At 48.9% G+C, this 26759-nt stretch overlaps 1 protein-coding gene across 1 annotated transcript in view; it reads left to right on the forward strand.

Moving 5' to 3' along the window:
- The first annotated feature begins 265 nt into the window (after positions 1-265).
- Positions 266-26759, forward strand: part of LOC311425541 (scavenger receptor cysteine-rich domain-containing protein DMBT1-like) — a 49854-nt gene continuing 23360 nt past the window's right edge. Inside the window, exons 1-18 of the mRNA XM_084501485.1 lie at positions 266-451; positions 1628-1948; positions 3055-3384; positions 3780-4094; positions 5014-5328; positions 5708-6022; positions 6259-6573; positions 7464-7778; positions 8645-8959; positions 10180-10326; positions 17936-18103; positions 19703-20032; positions 21373-21720; positions 22428-22760; positions 23252-23581; positions 23707-24036; positions 24708-24824; positions 24996-25042. Coding sequence (XP_084357611.1) covers positions 379-451; positions 1628-1948; positions 3055-3384; positions 3780-4094; positions 5014-5328; positions 5708-6022; positions 6259-6573; positions 7464-7778; positions 8645-8959; positions 10180-10326; positions 17936-18103; positions 19703-20032; positions 21373-21720; positions 22428-22760; positions 23252-23581; positions 23707-24036; positions 24708-24824; positions 24996-25042 — 4764 coding nt within the window. The 5' untranslated portion in view covers positions 266-378. The remainder of the gene's footprint in view (positions 452-1627; positions 1949-3054; positions 3385-3779; positions 4095-5013; positions 5329-5707; positions 6023-6258; positions 6574-7463; positions 7779-8644; positions 8960-10179; positions 10327-17935; positions 18104-19702; positions 20033-21372; positions 21721-22427; positions 22761-23251; positions 23582-23706; positions 24037-24707; positions 24825-24995; positions 25043-26759) is intronic.

The following is a 26759-nucleotide window of genomic DNA, read 5'->3' on the forward strand; positions in this document are numbered from 1 at the left end:
TAACCAAGCGCTTCCTGTCCCCTCTCTATTGTTCTCTTGTGAAATGTACCCATAGGACATCTCTGAAGTGCCCACAGTGTCTGCTCCCAGAGCATGTTTGCTCATTACCAAGGGTCAAGCTGAAAGCAGATTCGGTTCCCCCTCTGAAACTTGGCTCCATGTGCTGCAAGTGCAAGCAGGGATGGGAGGAACAAGCAGTGGGGAGGAGCAGTGTGGGAAGCATCCTCCTGTAGCTGCCTCTATCGGTCTTTGCTATATTTCCTCCCCAGCTGGTAATGGTGGACCTGAGCTCAGCCCCTGCTGAGCCACCTCCTCCTTTATTCCTGCTGGACTGGTAACAACTTCTCAAAAATTCTTCTGCTGCTGGATGAAGCACCCATGGGTGAGAGGCTATCTGCTCGTGCTGGGCTTGGGACTGCAGAGGTCCTCCTCATCCTAGCAGGGCTGTGTGGTGAGTGCCTTGTGCAGTCTCCTCCCTGTGCTGGCTGCAGTCTATGTTTTCAGAAACACCATGTTGGGTTGCTGCTTCTCTTCGTTTCTGTGCAGCTTAATTATCGTTATAAGGTACTTGTCTAGAGCAACCTGCATGGGCTTTGTGGACACTGCTGGAAGTGGCATAGATGCAGAACTACCAAGCCCTCCTGCCAAGGGCAGCTCTCTTCCAGCTGGTTGCTGCAGAAGGCTTGAGTTTTCCTCAGAAGTGCTGATATCTCCTAGAAGGTGGATGTCACAAAGTGGGAGAATTTTTTATAGTGGTAGAGTCATGTGGCAAATTAGGAATGAGAAAACAACCTACTGGGAATGGAGAGGAGTGCTGCCCAGCTGCCCTCATCATACATTGATGATCAGAAAACAGTGAATTGCAAAGGGATGGCAGAGGCAGCCAAGTAAAAATTGGGAAAGGTGTAGAAATCAAGTGTGCTGAGTGAGTGTGGTGCTGCCTTCTCAGTAGTGTCAACTATGTGTTGTAGAGCTTGAATGGCTGAAAAAAAGAGGGAGAATTGGAAATGCCAGCCCTCTGAGGGGTAGTAAATGCTGTGGGGTTGATATGTTTGGGCCAGACTGATTTGAGGAAGCAGGATAGAGGTTTGCAGAAATAAAGGAAAATAAAGGACCTCTTATGTTCCTTATGCTGTGGTAAGGCTGTTCATTCAATAAAGCCAACCGAGATTTGTGAATGCAACATTTCTGGCACATGGTGCTCTGAGTGCACAGCCTTACTCAAAATTGCTCCAACAAAGAGCCTGCAATTCAACTATTCTATACTTTAAAAAAATATTATTATTATTATTATTATTTTTTAATTTTTTTTTAGTAATGTAAATTCATCCTGAAGTCTGTTCACTTGAAAAAATTGGCCTTAATGTATTTTGGTTTTCCTTGTTTTGAGGGACCATATTTTCACGTGTCAGTAGGTGGAACAGCCTGGGGTTTGCTCAAGGGCTATCTGTCATGTGTCCTTGCCAAAATTATGATAATAAAGTTTTAAGTGCTTGTGTCCTCCTCTTGCTGGTTCATCCCTATTCCTTTCAGCCAACAGGTAGAGACCATCAAGATACTCCTTAGCATTTTCTTGTCCAAGATTTCCTACTAACTTTTTTTTCCCTTTGCTCTCCCTCATTGCCAGCATCAAGTCCTGCCCAAATAAGACTTGTGAATGGCCCTGACCCCTGCACGGGGCGACTGGAGGTGTTTTACAATGGCACCTGGGGGACGGTGTGTGACGACCACTGGAGCCTCGCGGAAGCCCGTGTGGTGTGCCGGCAGCTGGGCTGTGGGATGGGCCTGTCTGCTGTTGGCGGGGCTCGGTATGGGCGAGGAGAAGACCCCATCTGGCTGGACAATGTGCAGTGCACCGGGACAGAAGCTGCTCTTTCTGAGTGCCGGGCACGGCCCTGGGGAGATCACAACTGTGGGCATGGGGAAGACGTCAGCATTGTGTGCTCGGGTGAGTCTGGCTCCTACCGCGTCTTGGACCAGATGACCTCCAGAGGTCCCTTCCAACCTAAACCATTCTGTTATTTGGTTCTGCAACAACTGCTGGAGACAGCTGAAGGATGAAATTATGGGCAGAACAACTACTGTTCATCCTAGGAAGATGTGCTGCTAATGTCAGGTGGTCCTGATCACAAAGCAGGCCCATGGAACATGCAAGATCAGTCTTAGAAGACAGGTTTCTGTCTCACACCGTTGCTTCCAATGGGTGCCAGATCAGAATTATAGAGTGGTTTGGGTTGGAAGGGACTTTTAAAGATCCAACCCTCCTGACATGGGCAGGGTAACCCTTCACCACATCCGATTTCTCAAGGCTCCAGCCAATCTGACCTTAAACATTTCCACCTCCTCTTCAGGAAAGCTGCTCCAGTGTTTCACCAGTCCCATAGTACAGAATTTCTTCCTTATATCTATGGCTTGAGTTCACCTCTCTGAATATCCCTGTCTGCAGTCATCTGCTTTGGAACAGTGCAGTGCACTGTTATAATGAGGTCTAATCAATATGGATTATGTTGGGACATAAGTCATGCTATCCTAATGCAGCATTTGCTGGAGCACTCAGTTCTCCATCAGCATCTATTTTAGGAAGAGATGGACCTCTTGTCACCCACAGATGATGTCGTTGGCTGGGTGTCCTCTGATTGTGCTGTGAGTGTTGGCACCTGGCTCACAGATTTTGAGCTGAATCCTGCCCTTACAGGTAGGCAGAATTACTTCCCTCACATGATTTTGCAAAGAATTCACACTCTTCACACTTGCTCCAGATAACTTCCGAATGTTGTTCTTGGATTCAAGACCTCTTTACATCTGTCATGGAGTCTACATTCCCCTGACCATTTCTCAGCTTCAACACCTCCTGACTTCACAAGGATTAAACCCTTCATGGGTATATCCTGACTGTCAGACACTGTCCAGAATGGCCTTTGAGAATAAACTGATCCTAAACATTGTAGGCAACTGCATGCTCAGCAAAGTTACTGATCATTTGCTCCTAAGAACTGTAAGCAGCTGCTTTTCCTGCAGAGGCTCTGACTGTTTTCTCCTTGGTGGTGTTTGCAGGGGCACCCACTCCAGGTCTGACCCGTGCCAGGCTGGTGAATGGCTCTGGCCCCTGCTCGGGCAGAGTGGAAGTCTTCCATAACAGCAGATGGGGCACCGTGTGTGATGATGGCTGGAACCTGCTGGATGCTGAGGTGGTGTGCAGGGAGGTGGGCTGTGGCTCAGCTCTATCAGCTTCCCCTGGCGCTGCCTTTGGGCAAGGGGCAGGACCCATCTGGCTGGATGAAGTGACCTGTGCTGGGACAGAGGCTTCCCTTTCTCTGTGTCAGGCCAGATCCTGGGGAAGTCATAATTGCAAGCATAGTGAGGATGCTGGTGTTGAATGCTCAGGTAACTGTCCCTCCCCGCCCCCCCCCCCCCCCCCCTTTTTTTTTTTTTTAAGGGATTAGTGGAGAAAAAAGAAGAGTTTGAAATGATCCTAGTTGTAGACATCTGCATAGTAGCCCTGCAAATGGAGCTGGGAGGAAACCTGTGATGGGCTGATGTGTGCAAGGGAAACGAACTGGGAGCTTCAGAGGTGGTATTCATCCAGATGTTACACTCGTGGGATGAGTGGGGAGGAGATGAGAGCCCTAGGGAAGCCTGCTCTTCTCAGCTTGTGTCTGCAACCTTCTCACCCTCCAGTTGTGAGATTCTGTGATGATTTAAGCACTGGGCTTCCTGCTCCCAGGGCAGCTCCAGTCCTGGCCTGGATATCCAGATATTTGGTGCTTGTCTCTTTCCAGAACCAACTCAAGTACGTTTGGTGAATGGCTCCAGCCATTGCTCAGGGAGAGTTGAGATCCACCACAACCAGCAGTGGGGGACAATTTGTGATGATGGCTGGGACCTGAGAGATGCAGAGGTGGTGTGCCGGCAGCTGGGCTGTGGGATGGCTGCGTCAGTCCCTGGCAAGGCTCACTTTGGGCGAGGACACGCTCCCATCTGGCTGGATGATGTGAACTGCACAGGGACAGAAGGCGCCATCACAGAATGTAGATTGGAGCCCTGGGGGGAACACAACTGCAATCACAATGAAGATGCTAGCGTTGTGTGTTCAGGTAAGTGACCAGGTCATGGTGTCAGAAAGGAAATTTGATCTAATTTTAGTCTGTTCCCTGCATACATGTTGTTCTCCTTTGTGTATGATGCCATTGCAAGCAGCAGTGCTTGGGAGGTGAGGTAACTCCATTCCTGTAGGCATCAGCACAGATTATCTGGATGCACCTTTGTGTGTCTGTGCTAATCCCCTATCTGACACCGTAAAATGTCTCTTCTCAAGTGGCTTGCCATGTCCATCATGTCATCATCCTCTCTGTACTCTCTGTATGTTGAAATGTGTGTACTCAGATGAGTCATTTGGCCTTTGACACTTGCCATACGTGGCTGCAGGCTATTCCATTTCTACATGCCAAATTTCTTTTGGATCTTTAGAGGTGGTGCAAGATTGGAAGATATTCCCCCATCACTCCATCTTGCAGTGATATGCCAGCCCTTTGTCACCAGAAAAGCGACTCTGGGTGATCTCAGGCGATATTTGCAAGGAGCTTTAGTAGAGGAGAGCAAACAGAAAAACAGCATGGAAGGACTCTCCACGACACAGCTTCAGCCAAACATTTTTGCTAGAGTAAATAAATGTAATTTAAAAAAAATATTTCCTCATTGCATGTGTCCTCTGAGGGAGATGTGGTCACCCTAGCAGACCTCTGAAGCTCATTCTTATGTTTATGGTTTGAATATGGATATCCTGGCATTACCCACAGGAAACGCTTTCTGGCATGAATCCTGTTTTTACCTTCTTCTGAACATGTCCAGGTCTTTCTCTTACTCAAATGCTTCCATTGAAGATGCTGATGCAGATGGGGGAAGCACAGTTACATGCTTGTACGTGGCATGGTTGCATGTAGCTGCAAACCCCAGAACATCTGCTTCAGAGGACTAAAGCGTGCAATTTATTCATTTATCTCATTCCCTCTTTAGAGCCCACAGAACTGCGGCTAGTGAATGGCCCAAATCGCTGTGCCGGGCGGGTGGAGGTGCTTCACCACCAGCAGTGGGGCAGTGTGTGTGACAATCACTGGGACATGGAGGATGCCAAAGTGGTGTGTCGGCAGCTGGGCTGTGGTGCTCCAATCTCTGCTCCAGGCTGGGCCAAGTTTGGCAGAGGCTACGATCCCATCTGGCTGGAGAAAGTGACCTGCTTGGGGACTGAGGCTGCCCTTAGTGAGTGCGAGGCCCAGACATGGGGAGTCCACAACTGCCACCATGGGGAAGACGCCAGCGTGGTGTGCTCAGGTAACCCTCTGCCACATTCCTCCTGCCTGTCTTCAGGGAGACCTCTGCTGCTGCTTAGACACGGACATGTCTTCTTCAGAAGGCAAGGGGATGATAAAAAGGTTCCTGCTGCCAAGAAGCATTGCGAGGAGGATCCCATCACTGCTACTTCTCCCAGTTTTCCTGGCTCATTTTCAGCTTGAGTGAATAGTCATTGAGATTCTCGTGGAGCTCCCATAGTGCAAAAAACTGCTGAGTCTCATGGGAATCCCCGTCTAGTAAAGGCATGATATCAGGGAGCTCAGAGTACAGAGTCACCATCTCTTGCAAGATCCCATGGCCAAGCTTGTATCCACCAACTCTTCCTGAAGGTTTTTTTGTGTGTATTCCTTTGTTTCAGAACCAGAGGTGGTTCGGTTGGTGAACGGCCCAAGCCGCTGTGCTGGGAGAGTTGAAGTCCTTGAGCAGCGCCGGTGGGGGACGGTGTGTGACGATGCCTGGGACCTGAGTGACGCAGAAGTGGTGTGCTGGCAGCTGGGCTGCGGGACAGCAACTGCAGCTCCAGGCTTGGCTTACTTTGGCCAGGGACATGGTCCCATCTGGCTGGCCGAGGTCAACTGCACGGGGACAGAAGCTGCCCTCTCCAAGTGCAGGGCCAGGCCCAAAGGAGTCCACCTCTGCAACCATGGAGAAGATGCTGGTGTGGTGTGCTCAGGTAGCTGTTGATCATCTGCCGATGAGCTTGTGGGTTCCAACACTGCAGGAGCTCAGTGGATTGCTTTTCCTTTCTTATCTATGTCACTGCTCTTCCCACATGTGAATCTTGAACTCCAAGGCAAGACCGATGCTGAACAAGTGGGGATTCCCCTTTGGTGTCATATCAGGCACTTGGTCTCTCCTTTACCAGGTCTACCACCAAGAGATGACATGCTCTGCCTCTTTCCATTTCAGACCCTCCTGAGGTCCGGCTGGTGAACGGCTCAAACCGCTGCTCTGGGAGAGTTGAGGTGCTGCATAACCAGCGATGGGGAAGTGTGTGTGATGATGACTGGGACCTGGATGATGCACAAGTGGTGTGCCAGCAACTGGGCTGTGGTACAGCTATCTGGGCTCCACGTGCAGCTCGTTTTGGGCTGGGGAATGACCCCATCTGGCTTGACGATGTGAACTGCACAGGCTCAGAGGCTGCCCTCTCTGAGTGCAGGGCCAGGCCATGGGGAGACAACAACTGTAATCACCGAGAAGATGCCAGTGTGGTGTGTGCAGGTAAGCCACCTTCATTCCTTCATCACAGAATCACAGAATCACAGAATTTCTAGGTTGGAAGAGACCTCAAGATCATCGAGTCCAACCTCTGACCTAACACTAAGAAGTCCTCCACTAAACCATATCACTGAGCTCTACATCTAAATGTCTTTTAAAGACCTCCAGGGATGGTGACTCCACCACTTCCCTGGGCAGCCCGTTCCAATGTCTAACAACCCTTTCGGTAAAGAAGTTCTTCCTAACATCCAACCTAAAACTCCCCTGGCGCAACTTAAGCCCATTCCCCCTCGTCCTGTCACCAGGCAGGTGGGAGAACAGACCAACCCCCACCTTGCTTCATGGTGCAGCTCTGGAAGGAGCAAAGTTGGCAGCCCTGGTGGACTCAGTATGTTGACACAGCAACATAGCTCCCCTCTTAAGGGAAGCATATGGATAGCTCTATTTTGCTCGTGTCTCTTGCCTCTGTATAGATACCTATTTTCAGGTCCCTTTACGCATTGACCCTTCTCACTACCTTTGGTCCATGTAGTCTTGATGGACTGCCAGACTCTCGCTCTATGTTTCCATAGCACAAAATTTAGGTCTACGTTCAGGTTTCTCCATGTGAACTACATGGCTGAGCCACCCCCTCCTGTTAAAATCCAGGGTGGCCTTGTTGATACAGCTAATGAATGTTGAATGAAATCCAGACAGGTGTAGGTCTTCCATTTGTCCCTGTATCATGTCTGTTCCCTCCTTGTGGTTTCTTTGGATGCCTGAGAACACATAAAATGGGATTAGATACCTGTGTTTATACCAACAGGAGCCTTCACATCACATTGCACCTGGCTACCACTTGAGGTCCTGTCTTCTACTTGTTTTTTGACCTGCATGTGTCTTTTTAATTCCAGGACCACTCCAGCTCCGGCTGGTGAATGGCTCCAGCCGCTGCTCTGGGAGGGTCGAGGTCCTTCGTAACCAGCAGTGGGGGACTGTGTGTGATGACGGCTGGGACCTGAGAGATGCAGAGGTGGTGTGCCGGCAGCTGGGCTGCGGGATGGCCGTGTCAGCTCCAGGCTCAGCTCAGTTTGGGCAGGGCTCCAGCCACATCTGGCTGCAAGGTGTTGAGTGCACAGGGACAGAAGCTGCCCTCTCTGAATGCAGCTCCAGGATGGGGCAACAGAGTTATTGCAACCATGGTAAAGATGCTGGTGTTGTGTGCTCAGGTAAGTTTTTTCTTGAATATCGTTATTCAGAAGAGCATTGGGCTGTGCTAGAGGAAGGAAGAGCATGACTTTGCTAGTGACTCACTCTCCTCTGATTCTGGGTAATGCCAAGCCCCACAGAAGAGCTCAGGTCGCTGTTCTGCAGAGGTTTGGTCAGTGGCTGGGCTTGCCAGTGAAACCTTAGGGAGATGGGAGATCCCGAAAGAGGTTGAGCTGGTGATGGGAATGAGAATCCGAGCAAAGCAATGAGAGACACAACCAAGCCTCCAAGGGATGGAAAGAACAAGGCTTTGTTTAGGGACCTAGAGGATGGGTTTTAAAGATTGATGTGATCAAGAAAACAAGTAAAAAATGTCAGATTAAGAGCAGGTGGGAAGAAAGGTTCATCTTACAAAGATCAAAAAGGGAGATTTTTACAAATTGCACTGTTTTTATTCTTTTCCAGCAAGCATGCCTGAATTTTCTCTGTCACAGAAGTTTTCTTATTATAGTTGGTACTAATTACAACTTAGCTTTAAATATTCAAAGTCCCTCTGGAGTTTGGGGATGTTCAGTATAATAAAGGAATCAGACACCTCCTTCACAAAGGTCCAGGTAATTCAACATCTCTGAACACCATGAGAGCAGCAGCATGCCTGCTTGCACTTTGATGCTAAAGGAGTCCAAATTGCAAGGTTGTTGGCCATTGCAGAAGCTTTTTGGCATGTCATTTTCAGTGGCTGGAAATGCATACAGAAGTTCCTCAGTTACAAATGTCATAAAAGGTACAAAAATCAGTGACATGCATTAGCTATATGATCTCTGTGAGCAGTGCAGACATGGATGGAGGCTTCCAAAAAGTGCATGATTTTTTTTTTTTTTTTCAGATCCTGTGGCACTACGACTGGTGAATGGCTCAAGTTTCTGCGCTGGGAGAGTTGAAGTGCTCCACAAGCAACTGTGGGGAACCGTGTGTGATGATGGCTGGGACATGAATGATGCTGCAGTCGTGTGCAGGCAGCTGGGCTGTGGGGTGGCAGTCTCAGCCCCTGACAGAGCTTGGTTTGGGCGAGGGCATATTGCCATCTGGATGGATGATGTGAACTGCACAGGGGGGGAAGACACCCTCTTGGAGTGCCTGGCCAGACCATGGGGGGAACACAATTGTGACCACGGGGAAGATGCTGGTGTGGTGTGCTCAGGTAAGGTGGCCCTGTTGGTATGGAAAAGCCTTTGGGCATGCAGGTGTCATCTCCTTGCTGAATTAGTGCTGCTCTGAGAGTGCATGCTTGCTGGTGGCTGAGGAGGCACAGACAAATGGAAAATGAAGATGGAATTTCCTTCAACACAAGCTGAGTCTGACCTTGCTAGACTCCACCTGACCTACAGGATTAGTGGGTCCATGGTCTCTGTGGTCAACACCATGGTCACCATGCACCATGGTCAACAGTGTCATCCCAGGATGTGGGTAACTTGAGTATGTGCTCAACACAAGTTGCAGGGATGATCATGACAATAGGGATAAAAATGACGAAAACCTTTCAGAAAGGCTGAAGGAGAAAAGACTACACCATGGGGAATATCCCTACAGCTGAGCTGGGAAGCTGAGTGTCATGATTGGCAAGACTTGTCCTGGCATTCACACTTGCTCCACTCTTTCCATCCACTTTTGGACAAATCTCAAAATGTGTTCTCCTCATGGCCAGTAAAATAGAAAGTTGTCTCTAGGACATCAGTACGCAGTGAATTATCCTGGAATGGATGCACTTGCTTGGGAACCACCCAGACTGAAGTACTCTCCTTTATGCATCTTGTACATCCTGCAGAACACTCCATCTTAACTGGTCACCCAGATTTCTTTAAGGAAAGAAACCTGTGGTTGTGGGATGTGGTTTGCAGAAAGGACCATTTTGCAGTCATCCAGCCCTGCCAATGCCCACTGCAAATAAGTTGCTCTACAGAACGAACAGTCAGACCGATGGCACCTTGAGTGGCCTTGACTTCCCCTTGAGTGGTCCACCAAAGTGGTCCAGCTCTGAGGCAAAGGCAGCTGTGATGCACAGGGACCTAAGAGAAGCTCTCTTTGTGTCTCCTCTTTGGAATCATATATCACAGAATAATACAGATTGGAAGGGATCTCTGGAGAACACTGATCTAGTCCTCCATTCACTGTGAGACCAACTAAACCTTGTTAATGGCCTTGACCAGTGAAAATGTAAAAGTCCCCAGGGATGAGGGTCCTAGTGCCTTTCTGGTCTCTGTTACAATATTTAACCATCCTTATGTGGAAAAAGAATATTTTCCGCTATCTAATGTGAATTTCTATTGGTGCACATTGTGCCTGTTTCTTCTTGTCCTTGTGTACTGCTAATTATCTCCTGGATTAGCTCTGGATGAAGGAAAATTTGCTTTCTCCCCACAGGCTATGCTTCAATCACATCATCACAGACTCTGCCACTGCTCCCATTGCTGGTCTCAGTCATCTGTCCAGTTTTGATACTGGTCTGTGGGGCTGTTCTGTGCCTGAAGAGGAGGCAAATGCGAAATAGGACTTCTAGTTCCTCTCCAGGTGAGCTCCGTTGTGGATGAAGAGGGAAATGAAGTTTCCAGGAGGGTATGGTTGGAAGTAGGAGCAGATTTCTTTCCTGTGGCTCATATTGAAAGAGACTTCCTATTCTAGTTTGAGTCCTTTGGTTCCTTTCTCTTTTCTCTTTCTATCCACTGCCCCTCTTTCACATTAACATCATATTTCCAGCTGGGTTACTGATGCTCTTGGTGGTGGGATGGTCCTTCAAGTGGGAGCACCTCCTTAAATGCTCCTCTTTGTTGCCTGCTCCACTTGTTCATTAAGCAGGAGCTCTGAGCTTTGCTCTGTTCCCAGCTCCCCCTTGGGAAGGATATCGGGGATATTTCATCTTTATCCAACAGCTGAGAAAGGATCAGGAACTGTGTCTGTGCCTGAGTTTTTAAGGATGTGGTGGAGACTCTTGGAAACCAGGGTTGAGTGGTTGGAGACACCTGTGTTGAACATCTGCATGTTGTCTTTTTGGGAATGAGGGATGGGGTTGGGTATGATGCTGCCAGTTTTACCAGTGCTGTTCTCAAGCTTTTTCACCTCAGGAAAAGGACAGGGCAGTGGGAAGGCACCAAGACTGAGCAGATCCAAAGGGCTGGATTGTCCAGAGATGTTCCTATGAGTGGTGTGTTGGAGTCCAAAAGAACATGCCCATCTATCTCCCTCATGGCAAGGTCACTCCTAGGCCCATGTGTGACCCAACCAAGGAGATATCTTCCAGGTTGCATCCTGTTTCTTTGCCAAGTGCTGAAACTTTGTGTTGAAAGGAATGCCATCTGTAGGCTCTTTGCATGTAGGAGGAAGATTGGGTGGGTGGATCAGCATGTAGTTTTGATGGTGGGAAAAATCTTTGGGATGAAGGGTGCTGTGTGTGGACCAAACATTTGATCAAGGGTGGTTTCTGCAAAGGAGACTTCATGTCTGAGTACTGGCAGTCAACAGTGTATACCCTGTGCTGCTGGCGTTAGTCAAGTCAACTTGATTTGTGCTGTCTCCAAAGCAGTGAGCATCCTCAATGGTCTTGTAAAAGAGGAGGAAAACTCAGGCAGCACTGCCTGGGATGCCTAGATTGACCCACTGACTGAATCCTTGTGGTCTGCAGGCTTTGTACACATGGACGAGCTGGTTGACATGTCCACCTAGATGCCTGGAGCAGAGCAAGTGGAGGCAAAGGAGTCTCACGCTGATGATGCCAGCAACAAGTGAGCTCAGTTCCTGTGACCATCCCAGACACAAGACTCCAGCTGATGCAGCTCCATCCCAGTGCACAACCCTGTCACCATGAAGGGCCATGGACCATCCCTTCTCTGCAGAGTGAAATCACCAGAGATTGATCCATTGTCAGCTCCATGCCCACATCAGCCAGCCACCTGAAGTGATACAGGGCATGAAGCACCAGCTGGCAGAAATGGTCTGTGTGCACAAGAGAAGTGATGCATAGAAATATTTCAGGTTCCTGTTTTCATTTTTTTTTTCTTGGTGTACTTGTGAAAATAAAAAAATAATTCTGTAACACATAAGCAATGTTTTACTTTTTTTTTTTTTTTTCTTTCTTTTCTTCTTCTCCTTTTTTATTTTTTTATTTTTATTTTTTTAGTCAATGGAGGCTGCAAAGCCTCCCTACATATATGCAATGGCTTGTTTCTGTTCACCTGTGAAGCTGAGTAGCTTTGCTAACTCCACCAACTGAAAGCTCAGGTGAGGCCTCACATAGACATTTAGAGCCACCTGAGATGTCCTAGGACTCAGACTCTGGCATGGGACTGTCAAATAGGAAAAAGGACCTACAGGTAACTAGATGTGTCTCTGTGTGGGCAGCTAGGCCATGCTGAGCTCTTCCTTCTGCTGCATCCCCAAATGTTTCTGCATGTTGTCCTTGGAGAGTAGTCTTCTGGGGCACCTGAGAGCACAGTGCTCTGACACAAGAAGAGCTTGGAAGGCACAGAGATGGGAGCTAGACATGCGGAGGGATGTTGGCTGGGGTTCTAAGCAGCACTGGTCATAAAAAGAAGTGCTGGGTTCTCAAGTGGCTAGTGATGCAGCCCTTCTCACACAACCCAAAACAGCTGCTTGGAAGCATCAGAGAAAGCCTCAACATGGGGACTCAGGCTGTGACAGCTATGATAGCTGTGATGAGTTAAAAGCATGAACACCTGGAAGGCAGGGGAGGAGAGGAGGTGAGCAGGAAACAGGATGCCTACTGAGTCATAGGGACTTAGAAGATGAAGGCTTGGAATGCCCAGGGATGATTTAATCTAGAAATGACTTTTGTTACAGGTAGGAATGCACCTTATTGCAGGCACTTTGAGATGATGCATACATTGGTCCTGCTGTCTGCTAATGAGCAGGATAATGGTTGTTACCCTTGTGACCTAGTGACCCTAAAGAGGTCAGGGTAATGGTGAGGTCTCTCTCCAGAATGCAGGCAGTGTTTGCAGAATTAGCTTTTCTTTGTTCTCGTTCCTGAAGCTGCAGTTCTCACCCACTTTGACACGGGGTTATCTTCTTCCTAGGAATCACAGTTCCCTTTTCAGCATTTTCCTGGCATGGTTTAGAAGAGTTCAGCTGTAGGGTCCCCACCCATGGCTGGCTAGTGACCTTGTGCTGCTGCAGAGCTTCCAGTCCTTCATCTGCTCAACAAAAGAACGATTCTGGAAACTTCCCTGGATTGCTCCAGTTTGATGTGAGCTGGATACATGACCAGGGTGGTTCAGCTGGTTCTTTGCAGGGGTTTGGGAAGTAGAGGAGTTTGAGATAGGGAAGCCCACCAGTGTGGTGGGACTAGTAGTCCATCCACCACCCAGCAGCTCCTCAGGTTTTAAGTTTGAATCTACAATCAGCCCATCATACAATTTATGTACTTTTGTTTAAAGGGTGGCAAGTGAGAGTTAAAAGTGGAATAATGCTCTCTTAATGGTAGAAATGGGATCTAGGGACCTTAGTCTATGAGTCTAGAAACACTGAGGCAAGTAAGGATACCTTGCAAAAAGAAATTCATATGTGTGTAGGTCCCCAAAATGTCTGAGCTTGGAGTGTGCGATTTACACACATGCACTTTATAGCCTGTCCCTGAAGTCTCTTTTCAGTGTCATCTGCAAATGGGCCATGGGGTAACCCCAGAACATGCCCTGCTGTCCCAGGATGCTGTTACTTCTCCAACACATTGCCTTCTCTGTGGGGTGATAAATGAGGGCCCTTGCTAACAAACAGGCATCTCTGTGGGAGTTTCATTTTTGTGTTTCTTGAGTATCACTGCAGCGAGGATCCCATGGGAGGCAGCTTCTTCAGGAGGCCCTCTGGGGAGGTTCAGTATGGGGTACACCAAAGGATGAGCAGATGAAGGGGAGTTAGTGTCTGGACAGGCTCAGAATGGGGAGAGTTCTTCTTCATGACCTGCTCCCACATTCCCTGTCCTCTCTCACTTAACCATTTCTGAAGCCATGCAATTGCCAGTACTAGGGCATCTGAACTTAAAAAATTAAAGCTGTGAGCTTCCTCTGTCCTTGTTATGGCTGATGGACTTACTCTGGCTCAAACCGTTCCCTGAGATCTCTTTACCTTTATTATTTATACCAGTTTTCAATAGATTAGTTCATTGTTGAAGGGGAGAGTGAAATAATTTGTCTGCTGCAGGTTAGCAAAAGACACTGAAATGCAAAAGCTGGGAGGGACAAGATGAGTCTGTGTTAAAAGCCTTGCAACAGCTGGGGAGAGCTAACCCTGGAGATACTGGCACAGGCAGAGCTCAACCATATGGAAAGGCTCCATGTGCTGAAGTGCAGATGTCTGTGCTGGACTGCTGCTAGAGTCACTGGGAGTGTCAGCAGAGAAAAATGAACCACATGAGAAGTCCCTGATGGTTTCCCTCATCTCATATTCCAGCCTCTCAGAAAACCGTACACAGAGCAGTCCCGGGGTAATGCTTCTGAGTGCTTGCTCTTGAATAATGAAGTGATTTCCTGCCATCTAGCTATACATCAATGAAATGCAACAAAAAGGAATTGATAGTACAACGTGTCTGACTTTGAATGTTTCATTTTTCTGGTACACAACTGCTAGCATGTTGCCTGAAATCATTGCCTCTGTATGTCGTAACAGCTAAGGAATCCAAAGAAATGTTGTATACTTTAAGAAAGGTGTCAAGATGAAGAAAAGGGGTTTAATTTTGCCATGATATACAACTCTGGATTTTCCACGTCTTCTGTTCTGCAAGTAGTTCTGGTTGCCACATCCCAGGAAGGATGTACTGGAACTAGAGCAGGTCCAGAGACTGCACAAAGGTCTGGGACCTTCTGGAAGGTAGCGGAGTTGGGGTTGGTCTCTTCTCCCAAGCAACAAGCAATAGGACAAGAAGTAATGGCCTCAAGTTGCACCAGGAAAGGTATGGATTGGATATTAGGAGAAATTTCTTTACTGAAAGGGTTGCGAGGCATTGTAATAGGCTGTCCGGGGAAGTGGCTGAGTCACCATCCCTGGAGGTATTCAAGAAACGTGTAGATTTAGAACATAGTAGACTTAGAACATGGTTTAGTGGTGGACTTTAGGACTAGGTTAAAGGTTGAACTAGATGATCTTACAGGTTTTTTCCAACCTAAATGGTTCTACAATTCCATGGAGTTCATACATGGACACCCTGTCCTTCTGCAACTTCCCCAGCATTACTGCAGGCCCTCTTTAGGTACTGGAAGGCTGCTCTAAGGTCTCCCCAGAGCCTTCTCTTCTCCAGGCTGAACAACCCCAACTCCCTCAGCCTGTTTTCACAGGAGAGGTGCTCCAGCCCCTCGATCATCTCTGTGGCCCTCCTCTGGACTTGTTCTAATAGGTCCATGTCCTTCTGATGCTGGGGGCCCCAGAACTGAGCACATTACTCCAGGCGGGGTCTCACAAGAGCTGAGTAGAGGAGGAGAATACCCTCCCTTGCCCTGCTGGCCGTGCTTCTTTCGATGCATCCCAGGATGCGGTTGGCTTTCTGGTCTACAGACTCACATTCACAGCTCATGTTGAGCTTCTCGTCAACCAAAACCCCCAGGCTGTTCTCAGGACTGCTTTCAATCCATCCTCTGCCTGTAGTTGTGCTTTGGATTGCCCCAGACCAGATGCAGAACCTTGCCCTTGGCCTTGTTGAACTTCATGAGGTTTGCACAAGGCCACCTCTCAAGCCTGTCCAGGACCCTGTGGATGGCATCCCTTCCCTCCAGCATGTTGACTGAACACACAGATGGTGTCACTAGCTAACTTGCTCAATCCCACTGTCCGTGCCACGGCCAAAGATGTTAAAAATCCCAGATGTTTGAAGCATTTGGTATATTTGTAGAAACAAACAAACAAACAAAACACAAAAACAAAACAAACAACTACAACAAAACACCCTAGCTCTCTGTAACATGCTTAGAATTCATGTGTGTCTTCCTGAGGCGGGCTGAAGGCTCTCAGAGAGCAGGAGCTGAATGGATGCAGACCTTGGGGCACTAAGAGGAGGAAGGGCTCTGGTGGGTGCATATGAAGGCATCTGGATGCAGAAAATGGTTGCAGAGCATCCCACCAAAGAGCACAAGATGCCAGCATTTAGTCAGTTAGTATTCAGCAATGAACATCTCCGCTCACAAGAGGCTGCCTGCTTCTAGGAACCACTTTTTCACAAGCAGAATAATATAAGAAATAAAAAAGCAGTTCACAGGAGATTTCTCTTCTGTGACAGTTTCAGCTATGTCTTGGGTCTTGGCAGAACACAGGGACTGCAGAAGGAGCTGGTGTGGGTGCTGCAACAAGGAAGCTTTTTCTTGGCTGGAAAGTGGGACATATGTGCGCAATGAGTCTTGCATGTGTGCAAGATTGCATGAGATCTTGGAAACCCTGGTGCAAAGGGTTAATTATGGACAGACTTGCTTATTGGGTTTCTGTTAGGATGTGAAATTTATGGGCTGCAATATTCACGGGCTGTGATGCAGCAATAGGAAGTGTGGGAAATGTGTGGCTGTGTCATGAAAGAAAAACGTCTTGGCATGGACAGCTCCGTTCACTTGCCAGAGAGGAGCTTTTCCAAAAGACATGATGGATAAATGGGGCAAGAGACATCCTTTCATTTCCTTTCAGACAAGCTGCTGCACCTTATATGTTTTTAGTCAGGCTAAATTGAGGAGGAAGGCCGAGGTGGCTCATTATACTATTTGCTGAAAGCCTGAAGTGTAAGCACAGGGAAAGGCTCAGGGTGTTGTGCCAAAGCATCCCATGGTTCAGAGATCAGCCAGGAAAATCCCTGAATTCACTTATACTGGGGGTCCGAATCAATGCAATGGGGCACCCATAACCTGGACATGCTTATAACTAAACCTCAGCAGTTCATTCATGATTTCTGGAACCCCCTTATTCTTTACATGATACTCCCAGAATACAGACTGTGTATTTTATGTGTCTTTTAGTGTGAGGGGTCAGGTCTTATCAACACAATTTCTGATAGTGGCCTTGGGGACAGACAGACTTCAGCTGGAGCAAGCTCTTCCATGTATGTAAAGGACCTGCCCCTTAGAATTCCTTATTTTGGCAGGGGAAAGGAGACTTTTGTTTCCTCACCTATATGGTGAGGCAGATCTTACCTTCAGCCCTGAAGAAAGAGATCTGGGGGTGCTGGTCAACAGCAAGTTGAATGTGAGCCAGCAGGGTGCCTGGCAGCCGAGAGGGCAAACATCATTTTGGGATGCTTTTAATACAGCATAGCCAGCTGGTAAAAAAAAAAAAAAAAAAAAAAAAAAAAAAAAAAAAAAAAAAAAAAAAAAAAAAGAGGTGATTCTCCTGCTATATATTACTGAAGCCTCACTTTGAATATTGTGTGCAGTTTTGGTCTCCACATCAAAAGGATGTGAAGATTGTGTCCAGAGGAGGGCAACAAAGCTGGTAAAAGAGCTGGATGGCATGTTCTGTGAGGAGAGGCTGAGGACACATTTTTTTTGAGAAAATTCGACTTGACTCTACTCTACTCTACTCTACTCTACTCTACTCTACTCTACTCTACTCTACTCTACTCTACTCTACTCTACTCTACTCTACTCTACTCTACGCTACCCCACTCCATCCCATCCCATCCTCTGGTTTTATGAGGGTCTCAGTGAGAACTGAACTCTCCTGGGACATACTTCTCCCCACCTTAGCATCAAGGACTCCAGGTGAAGCACCCACTTTTCCCCCAGCTAGCTTTAATGGGGACCTCAGGGTATGAGCCTAAATGAAGCTCCAGCTTCAAAGACATTTAAATTAAGGGAAATGATTTCCACTCCTTTTCAATAGATGAACATATATGCTTATCTGGGACAATGGTGGTTGTTTAATGGCATTCCCTGAAGAGCAGGAAGGCTTGTCTTTTCCCAAGGCTCCAAACCCCCAGAAGTGAGAGTTGCAAACCTTCCTGCTGCAGGACCAGAGCTGGCTGGAGGGTCAGGGAGGTGGGGATGAAAGGGGGAGTCTCTGAGCAGGTACTGCTGCAGCGGAGAGGCCACTTAAACCACTTCAAATTGGAGGGCTCGATCCCAGGGACAGCAGGGAGGAGGGATCAGTGCAGGAGGAGGGATGAGCATGGGACAAACACAGGTCAGAGGAGGGGACTGACCATAACCTTTCTGGCAGTGGCATTGTCCAGCTCAGCTTGCAGTTCTCACTAGGAGGATAACCTGCCCTAAAACTACTGGCATGGGGTGCTCAGGACATCTTCTGCCCCTGCAGATCACCCTGGCTGGTTGTGCTGGAGCAGGGCTCCTCATCTACTTGGCATGCCTCTGTGGTGAGTAGCTCATGCATGGGGGAAGGTGTATTTTAGTAGACCACGTGCATGGGATGAGAGAGGTCTGTGATATGTAGGAATGGGGGGTCTGGGCTTGCAGACAAACAGGGCAAAGACTCCTTTGACCTGCCAGGCTTTAAAAGGAAGGGAAAATGGCAGATGGGGAAGGAGACCTTATTGGCCAGGTAATTATTTTGGCCTCTGTGCTGTTGCCCTCGTGCAGAGTAGTTGGGAAATGTTTGGAGCCTTACCAGCCTGTGACAGTTAAGACCAGAAATTGCATATTTGTGTTGGCCACTTCTTCAGGGCCAGCCTGTATATTTACAAAGATGGGGCCCAAAGTCCTCTTTCCTCCAGTGCAAACAGGAACAGGCACTTCTACTACTCTCCAACCCACAGAAAGGAGGTGAGTGGTTGTGCTGTACATCCTCTAGCAGGTGGGATGCTGAGTTGCTGTTATTTTTTCCTGCTTCTGCCTACTTCATTTTATGATCCTTTTTTTTTTTTTCTTTTTTTTTTTTTTTTTTCCCAAATAACATCCCTTGGCTTTCCAGTCCACCGAAATTCATTATTTCTGTGCACAGCAGGAGCGCTTGCTCTTGTGCATGATGGGCAAAAAAATCTGATGTTCTGTTGCTGGCTCCATATCACAATATATATACAAATGTAATTAAAATGCAAGGCTGCACGCAGACAACTCCCATTGCTGTCTTAGCACAGAAACACAGAATCATGGAATGGCTGAGGTTGGAAGGGATCTCCTTTGGTCAAACGCCTCTGCTCCAACAGGGACACTCAGAGCAGGGTGCCCAGGACCACAGGTGGCTTTTGAAGGTCTCCCAGGAGAGAGACTCCACAACCTCTGGGCAACCTGTGCCTGGGCTCCGTCACCTGCACAGCACAGATGTTTCCTGATGTTTAGACAGAACCACTTGTCTTACAGTTTGTGCCCACTGCCTTTTGTCCTGGCACTGGGCACCCCTGGAAAGAGCCCAGTTCCATCTTCTTTGCACCCTTCCTTCAGGGATTTATGGGCATTGATAAGATCCCCTCTGAGCCTTCTCTTCTCCAGTCTTTCAACCTCTTCTTGTAGGAGAGGTGCTCCCTTGATCACCTTGGTGGCCCTCCGTTGGATTCTCCCCAGCATGTCCATGTCTGTCTTGGACTGGGGGCGCAGCACTGGACCCAGCACTTGAGGTGCAGCCTCCCCAGTGCTGAGCAGAGGGGAAGGATCACCTCTCTTGACCTGCTGGTGATGCTTTGCCTAATGCAACAGCCAGCTGACAGACAATCCCTATGTCCAGAGTTCTCAATCCAGACTGCAGTGTGGTCTTTTTTTTTGTTCCTGAATTTGTTTGGAAATATCCAGTAAGAATATCCAAAGCCACATTGAAGATTGATGTCTTTTATTAGGAATATAGGATTTGCATAGCATTTTTTTCTCCTAGATCTGGATTTTTTGGGGTTTGCCTACCAAAGGAGAAGCATGTTGGTGGTACACATAAACCATAGCTATTTGCAGAGCCCATGTGAAGCTAGCACAGGTAGTGTAGGCTTTCTCAGCTCTTCTGCATGGGGCTGTTTCTGTATCCTGTGCAGAACCAGTTGCATCCCAGAGGGTTCCCCTCCGCTTGCTGGATGGACCGCACCGCTGCGCTGGCCGAGTTGAGGTGTACTACAGCAACAGATGGGGCACAGTATGCGATGACCAATGGGACCTGGATGATGCCAATGTGGTGTGCCGTCAGCTGCACTGTGGCATCGCCTTGTCCACCAGCAGACCTGGCGAGTTCAGGGCGGGGTCTGGCCCCATCTGGCTGGATGATGTCAACTGCACGGGGACGGAGGTGGCGCTTTCCTACTGCAGAGCGAATGACTGGGGGAAGACCAATTGCCACCACGGTGAAGATGCTGGTGTGGTTTGTGCAGGTAACACCCTGAAGAAATTATGGGTTGGGAGGACACAGTTAGATATTTTGTGGTTTATCTCATACAGCACAGGGGTTTGCAGGTTTGGAAACATTAGCAGCCCAGTAAATCAGTGCTAATTGCATCTTGCAAGGGTCCTGAGATGATGAATTTCCCCTAGGGGGTGTGTACTCTCCAAGATCTTTGTTTTGTCTGAATTTCTGGGGGAAGTGGACACAGATAGAGATACAGCCACCCATTCTGTTTTGCCAACAGGCTCCATAAAACACATCCCTAGGCAGGGGAGAGGGGCCAGAAGGAGACATCAACTCCTCCTTGCTGCTACCAATATAATGGATACCAGATCATTTCCATGCTTTTGCCTCTGGCAATATGAAATCAGCTTGAGGTGCTGGAGAATGTCCAAAGAAGAGCAACAAAGCTGGTGAAGGGTCTAGAGAGTAAGAATTATGAGGAGAAGCTGAGGGAGCTGGGGTAGTTGAGCTTGGAGAAAAGAAAGCTCAGGGGACACCTTACCTTTCCACAACTACCTCAAAGGAGGTTGTAGTGGAGTGGGAGTTGGTCTCTTCTTCCCAGCAACAAGCAATAGGACAAGTGGAAATAGCCTCAAGTTGCACCATGGGAAGTATAGGTTGGATATTAGAAAAAAAAATATTAGGAAAAAAAAACACACACACAAAAAACAAACACTAAAAGGGTTGTGAGACTTTGGAATAGACTGCCCAGGGTAGTGGTTGTCACCATCCCTGGAGGTATTCAAAAAATGTGTTAACGTGGAGGGACCTGGTTTAGTGGTAGACTTGGCAGTGCTAGGTTAACGGTTGGACTTGATGATCTTAGAGGTCTTTTCCAACCTGAATCATTTTGTGATTCTATGATTCTATGTTCAGATGGAACCTGTTGAGTTCCAGTTTGTGTCCATTGCTTCTTTTCTCAGTCCAGAGGTAGCTGCATGTTAGCGATTACTGGGTGCAGCCAGCAAACATGGTGGAGTGCAGAATGGTCATGCTGGATGTTGCAGTGCCCCAAGGAGGGGCAGAAGAGTTTTAGGTTGGATATTAGGAAGAATAATTTTCTTTACTGAAGTTTTCTTTACTGAAAGGGTTGTTAGGCATTGGGATGGGCTGCCCGGGGAAGTGGTTGAGTCACCATCCCTGGAGGTCTTCAAAAGACATTTAGATGTAGAGCTTAGCGATATGGTTTAGTGGAGGACTTGTAGGTGTTAGGTCAGAGGCTGGACTCGGTGATCTTGGAGGTCTCTTCCAACCTAGATAATTCTGTAATTCTGAGAAATGAGGGACAAGGAGGGTTTCAAGGTACATCTCCTGTGCTTCTCGTAGAGTCAGCCAGCCACCACCAGGACCCCAGAGCTGGTTCCACAGAGCTGCGCCTGGTAAACGGCCCGAACCGCTGTGCCGGGAGAGTGGAGCTGCTGTATGGTCACGAGTGGGGAACCGTGTGCGATGATGACTGGAGCTTCACAGATGCCAAAGTTGTGTGTCGGCAGCTGGGCTGTGGGACGGCAGTCTCAGCTTATAGCTCAGCATACTTTGGCCAGGGAACGGGCCCCATTTGGCTAGACAACGTTCAGTGCAGTGGGACAGAAGCTTCCCTGTCTGAATGCCAGGCCAAGCCATGGGGAGTCAATAACTGTGACCACGGAGAAGATGCTGGAGTTGTGTGTACAGGTAACCACTGATAGATAATATCAGGCTTGATACCAGAAGAAGTTCAGTGGAGGATGCTTGGCTCCAAGGACTAATGCCACTTTGACAGCGTTAGCCAAGGGTGAAAGGGTGATCTCGTCCCCTCTCTTTTCTTCTGTAATGCACTCCTTAGAACACAGGTCATCCTTTTGCAGTAAGTAAGGAGCAGCAGTGATGATGAGGGGTAGGTAGCATACAAAAAATATGCTGGTATGGGCAAAAAGAGCATGCACCAAGGACAGAGGGAGAGCACAGGGCTGGGTGGCAGAACTGCTCCCCAGCAAGTTCCCAACCCTCTGTGCTATAGGACCAGCAGCTTACAACCTCATGGGTAAAAGTGAGGAGTCCTGGGGCCTTTTTGAAGAAAGGAAAGAAGCAAGGGGGTCTTCAGGAAGCCGGAGGTTGCTGGAGTCACCAAGCCAATGCTATAGGTTCCTGGACCCCTTAAAACCAGATTGCAGCAGCTTACAGGGGCAGTTTGCTTGTGCTCATGTTGAACATTCATGGGCTTTGAGGTCACACAGTTGGTTCATCTACATACCTCAACAGGTTTGCATGGACACGAGAACCCTCCCAAGCAAAACACAGGGGAGTACCCCCTGGGGAAGGTGTTGAGGGCATGGGTGGCATGTGGATGTGCTTGCAGATCAGGTCTGATGCTCCTTTTCTCTCTCACCCTGTGCCACCAGAAGGCACAGCTGTCAAAGTGCCAGCTCAGCTGCGCCTGCAGAATGGCCCCAGCCGCTGTGCAGGAAGAGTGGAGGTGCTCCATGAACATCAGTGGGGGACAGTGTGCGATGACGGCTGGAGCCTAAGCGAGGCCACGGTGGTGTGCCGACAGCTGAGCTGCGGGACGGCAGTCTCAGCTCCGGTTCTGGCTCACTTTGGGCCAGGGTCTGGCCGTGTCTGGCTGGATAACGTGAACTGTACCGGGGCTGAAGCCGCCCTCTCCGAGTGCCATGCCAGGCCGTGGGGATCCAACGACTGTGACCATGGGGAGGATGCTGGTGTGGTGTGCTCAGGTGAGCTGTGTTCGTAAGTACTGTGCAGCTTGGGTGCAACCTGATCATGTCCTCAAAAACCAGAAATGGGGGTTTTTCCACACCCTGTTGAAAAAAAAAATTAAAATAAAATAAATCAGAGAATGGTGTGAATGCCACACCAGGTGATGTTATTCCCTGTGCAAGACCTTAGGAAGGTTTTGTGCAGAAAGAAGCACAGCTAGAGAGCCATTCTGCTATCCTCTTCTGATAGCACTAGCTGCATAAACTCATCTGTCAGTGCCTCCTACCACTTTTTGTGGTGGGTATTGATCCCAATACCCTTTGTTTGGCACTGAATCCCAGGCTCTGTAGCTGTGGTCCCTTTTTATCTGAGCTGAGAATCTTTGTCAATGTAGAACATTTCCCAGACCTCTTGAAAGGATGTTCTAGTTTTTCCATGGCTCTATACATTTCAAAGCCTGTCTGCAGCTGATGATCAGGTATGAATGTGCACTTTGCTCCCTCCTCAGACACAGACACATCGAGGCACCGTCTGCTGCGGCTGGTGAATGGATCGAACAGCTGCATTGGGAGAGTTGAGGTTCTTCACGACCAGAAGTGGGGGACCGTGTGTGATGACACGTGGGACATAAACGATGCTGCAGTTGTGTGCAGGGAGCTGGGCTGTGGGATGGCAATGTCAGCACCGGGCTCAGCTCATTTTGGGCAAGGGTCGGACCCCATTTGGCTGGACAATGTGCACTGTGTGGGGACAGAGTCCACCTTTGCAGAGTGCGGGCTGAAAAGCTGGGGAGAGCACAACTGTGGCCACAGTGAGGATGCTGGTGTGGTGTGCTCAGGTAAATCCATAGGGACCAGGGTGGGCCATCCAGGACAGGCTGAGTTAATTCCTGTCCACTCGATGTGGGGTTGGACACCAAAGCTGTCCTGCCTGACACCTCATCCCCTCTGCTCTCTGACGCAGGCACCAACCCCTTGCAGCTGCGGGTTAAGGATGGTCCAGGTCCCTGCTCAGGGCGTGTGGAGGTGCTGTACAATGCTACCTGGTACGGCGTCTGCGACAGTGACTGGAGCTTGCTGGAGGCACAGGTGGTCTGCAGGCAGCTGGGCTGTGGGCCAGCACAGTCTGCGCCCATCGGAGGCCAGTTCAGCCCAGAGCATGGCCACACCTTGCTGGAAGGGCTGAGCTGCCGCGGCTCAGAGAATCTGCTCCTGGAGTGCCAGCATAGGAACATGGGTCCGGGGCAGTGCAAGCATGGCTTTGCAGCTGGGGTGGTGTGTATGGAGATGGAAGGTGAGTGCCAGGAACCTTTGTTGTCCTATTGCAGATGGCACCGCTCTTGCTGAACTAGTGGCCAACCTAGTGTTTAGGATGGGCAGAGCCAAGTAGCCACTGCAGTGATAACACACCGTGGGGTAACGCTCCTGTCTCTGTGCCAGTCTTAGCAGAAGTGCTGCCAGAAACCTCCCTGACAGAAACCATTAGATGGACAGGATGGAGGCACCTGGAGGAAAAAAGCTGTAGATGATGGAGAGGGATTAATTAGGAGAAGGTGTGGATATCATGCTGATATCATGCTCCCTCAGAAAGTCTCCCTCTGTGGGCAGGGAGAGACAATTCCTAATGCACAGGGATTTCTGTTAAGGTGCAGCCTCTTGCATCTAACCTAGTTCTGCCGTGCCTTGCTGTATCCCACATAGCATGGGTGTTTGGAAATGCCAAGGGTTCCCCTTGTGGATATGTTCTCTTGGCACTAATCCAAGCTGGGAGGTCCTTGCACCCATCCTACAAAAGTGGAGGGCAAGCCATCAGGGGTAAACCCCAGCCCCATGGAGTGCTGTGATGGAAGATGTTGAGAGTCCCCCAAAAACGTGCAGCAGAAAGGAAGGGTGAGCAGAAACCCTGAGGGATGGAGCAGGTCTGACCATCCAACCAAACTTCTCTGAGCTTAACTCATTCCACAGATCTCACCCAGGCCTGCTCAGTGCTGTCGGGTCTGCTTGGTGTGGTGGCAACACTCTGTGGGATCCTGCTGGTCCTGTACCTGGTGAGGTGTGGAAAACAGGCTGGGCGCTCCCATGGTAAGAGCAGAACCTCTGTGCTTGGTACATCTGGTGTCCCTACAGGGCTCATGGTGCTTTTGGCCTCACTTCTTGGGCTGGGGTTGGGGTTTGTGCATTGTTGGTCTGTGCATCACTTCTTGGGTTGGGATTTGTACCCTCTGAACATCACCCTGTTCCTTTGTTTTACAGAAAAATCAAATGCAAAGAAGGTGGATGATGCCGGGACATCATCTGAGGCTTAGGTGGCCACACTCCTGGTAATGAAGGCAAGGCTCCCCAGGACCCCAGAAGGCAGCAAAGACACTGTTTTGTGGAGCCAGAGCAGAGCAGCCCTCCAAGGATCAGCAGAGATGATCTCCTCTGGCAGAATCCTGTCTTGTGTGCCCTAAAGCCCCCGGCCCACTGCACTGAGCTTCTGGGGGTCCTACTTCCCCCACGGTCACACACAGCACCATAAATTCCCCAGTTTCCAAGCCAGGTCTTCTCAGAGTGATAACCTCTATCTGGTCCTCCAGGTAGGCTCCAGCATCCCAGCTCCATCTGCTTGCACAGATGCTTCATTCCCGCCACTGCAATCCTGTGCCTTCACCCAACAGTTACCCCTTGCCATCACCCCAACAGTCATCATACTTTTTCCTCTAATCTCCCATGGAAATGGCTTCATGATCCAAGAAAAAGAGAGCACAATGCTCTACTGCACTGCACATAGCTAACTTGCAAAAAGAGCAATGCACTTCGAAGTCTGTCCAGCATGGGCTGGGAAGTACCTCGTCTGTTGTATTTTTTCAGTATAGTTTTGAATACCAGTAAAGAATCCTGAAACCTGAAAGAACAAGAATGAAATATTGTATGCATGTTCAGGGTTATGTAGTGACTTGGCCTGAAATTTAGGCAAAGCCTATGTGATGAAAGAACGGGTTCTTTGGCTACAGAGGGAAGATTGGGTCACATACTGGAGACTGATGATTGCTAATTCTGGGTGAGATATGGTCCTGGCCAAAACCAAGGAAGGGTCTGTGAGTGGTCACGTTCTTAATAGAGCAACCCATGAGTCAGATGTGAGCCCCAAACCACCCACCACTTTGGTGAAGCCAGAGGGTCCCACGGTCAAGATTGAGGAACATCCCAGTGCCACAGGGAGGGAACAAATGACCACAAGCTTCATCAGATTGTGATGAAGCCACAGAGAAAGAAGCATTGTCTTAGGGACCAAACAGCCTACTTGACATGGCAACATCTCAAATTAGCTGCTGGAAGAGGTAGAAAAAGCAAGCTAGGATATCACCAGGTAGAAGACAAAGCAGGAAGAGAGGGGCCATTAGGTATATGCAGAAGAAGATGAGTATTTAGAGCACTGTGAGGTGCAGCTGAGGACATGACAATGAAATATAGAAGGCAGGAAATGGCATTGCAGGTTCTTTTCAGCAGTGGAGAGGGCTTGGGGAATTAAGCTAGACCTCCCATGCTCTCTGTTCAATGACAACGTTGCAGGATCTGTTCAGTCCTTCCAACAGCAAGGTTGCCTTTGGGAACTGGTGGGGCAACAGGGTCTTGTTATCCTCCTCTGCTGGTTTTGGCTAGGATAGAGTTATTTTCCTCCTAGTAGGTGGTAGAGTGCTGTGTTTGTGATTTAGGGTGAGAATAATGTTGATAACATGCTGTTGTTTCAAATGTTGCAGAGCAGTGCTTACTGAGCCAAGGGCTTTTCAGCTTCTCACACTGCCCTGCCAGTGGGCAGGCTAGGGGTGCAGCAGGAGCTGGAAGGGGACAGACCCAGGACAGCTGACCCAAACTGGCCAAAGGGGTATTCTGTACCATATGGAGTCATGTTGAACAATTAATATGGGGGGCTAGCCGGGGTTGGGGGACTGGCTGCTCAGGGATAGGCTGGGCATTGGTCAGCGGGTGGTGAGCAATTGCATTGTGCATCGCTTGTTTTGTACACATTGTTAG

Source organism: Aythya ferina (genome assembly GCF_964211825.1).
Source record: "Aythya ferina genome assembly, chromosome: 31".
Classification (NCBI taxonomy): domain Eukaryota; kingdom Metazoa; phylum Chordata; class Aves; order Anseriformes; family Anatidae; genus Aythya; species Aythya ferina.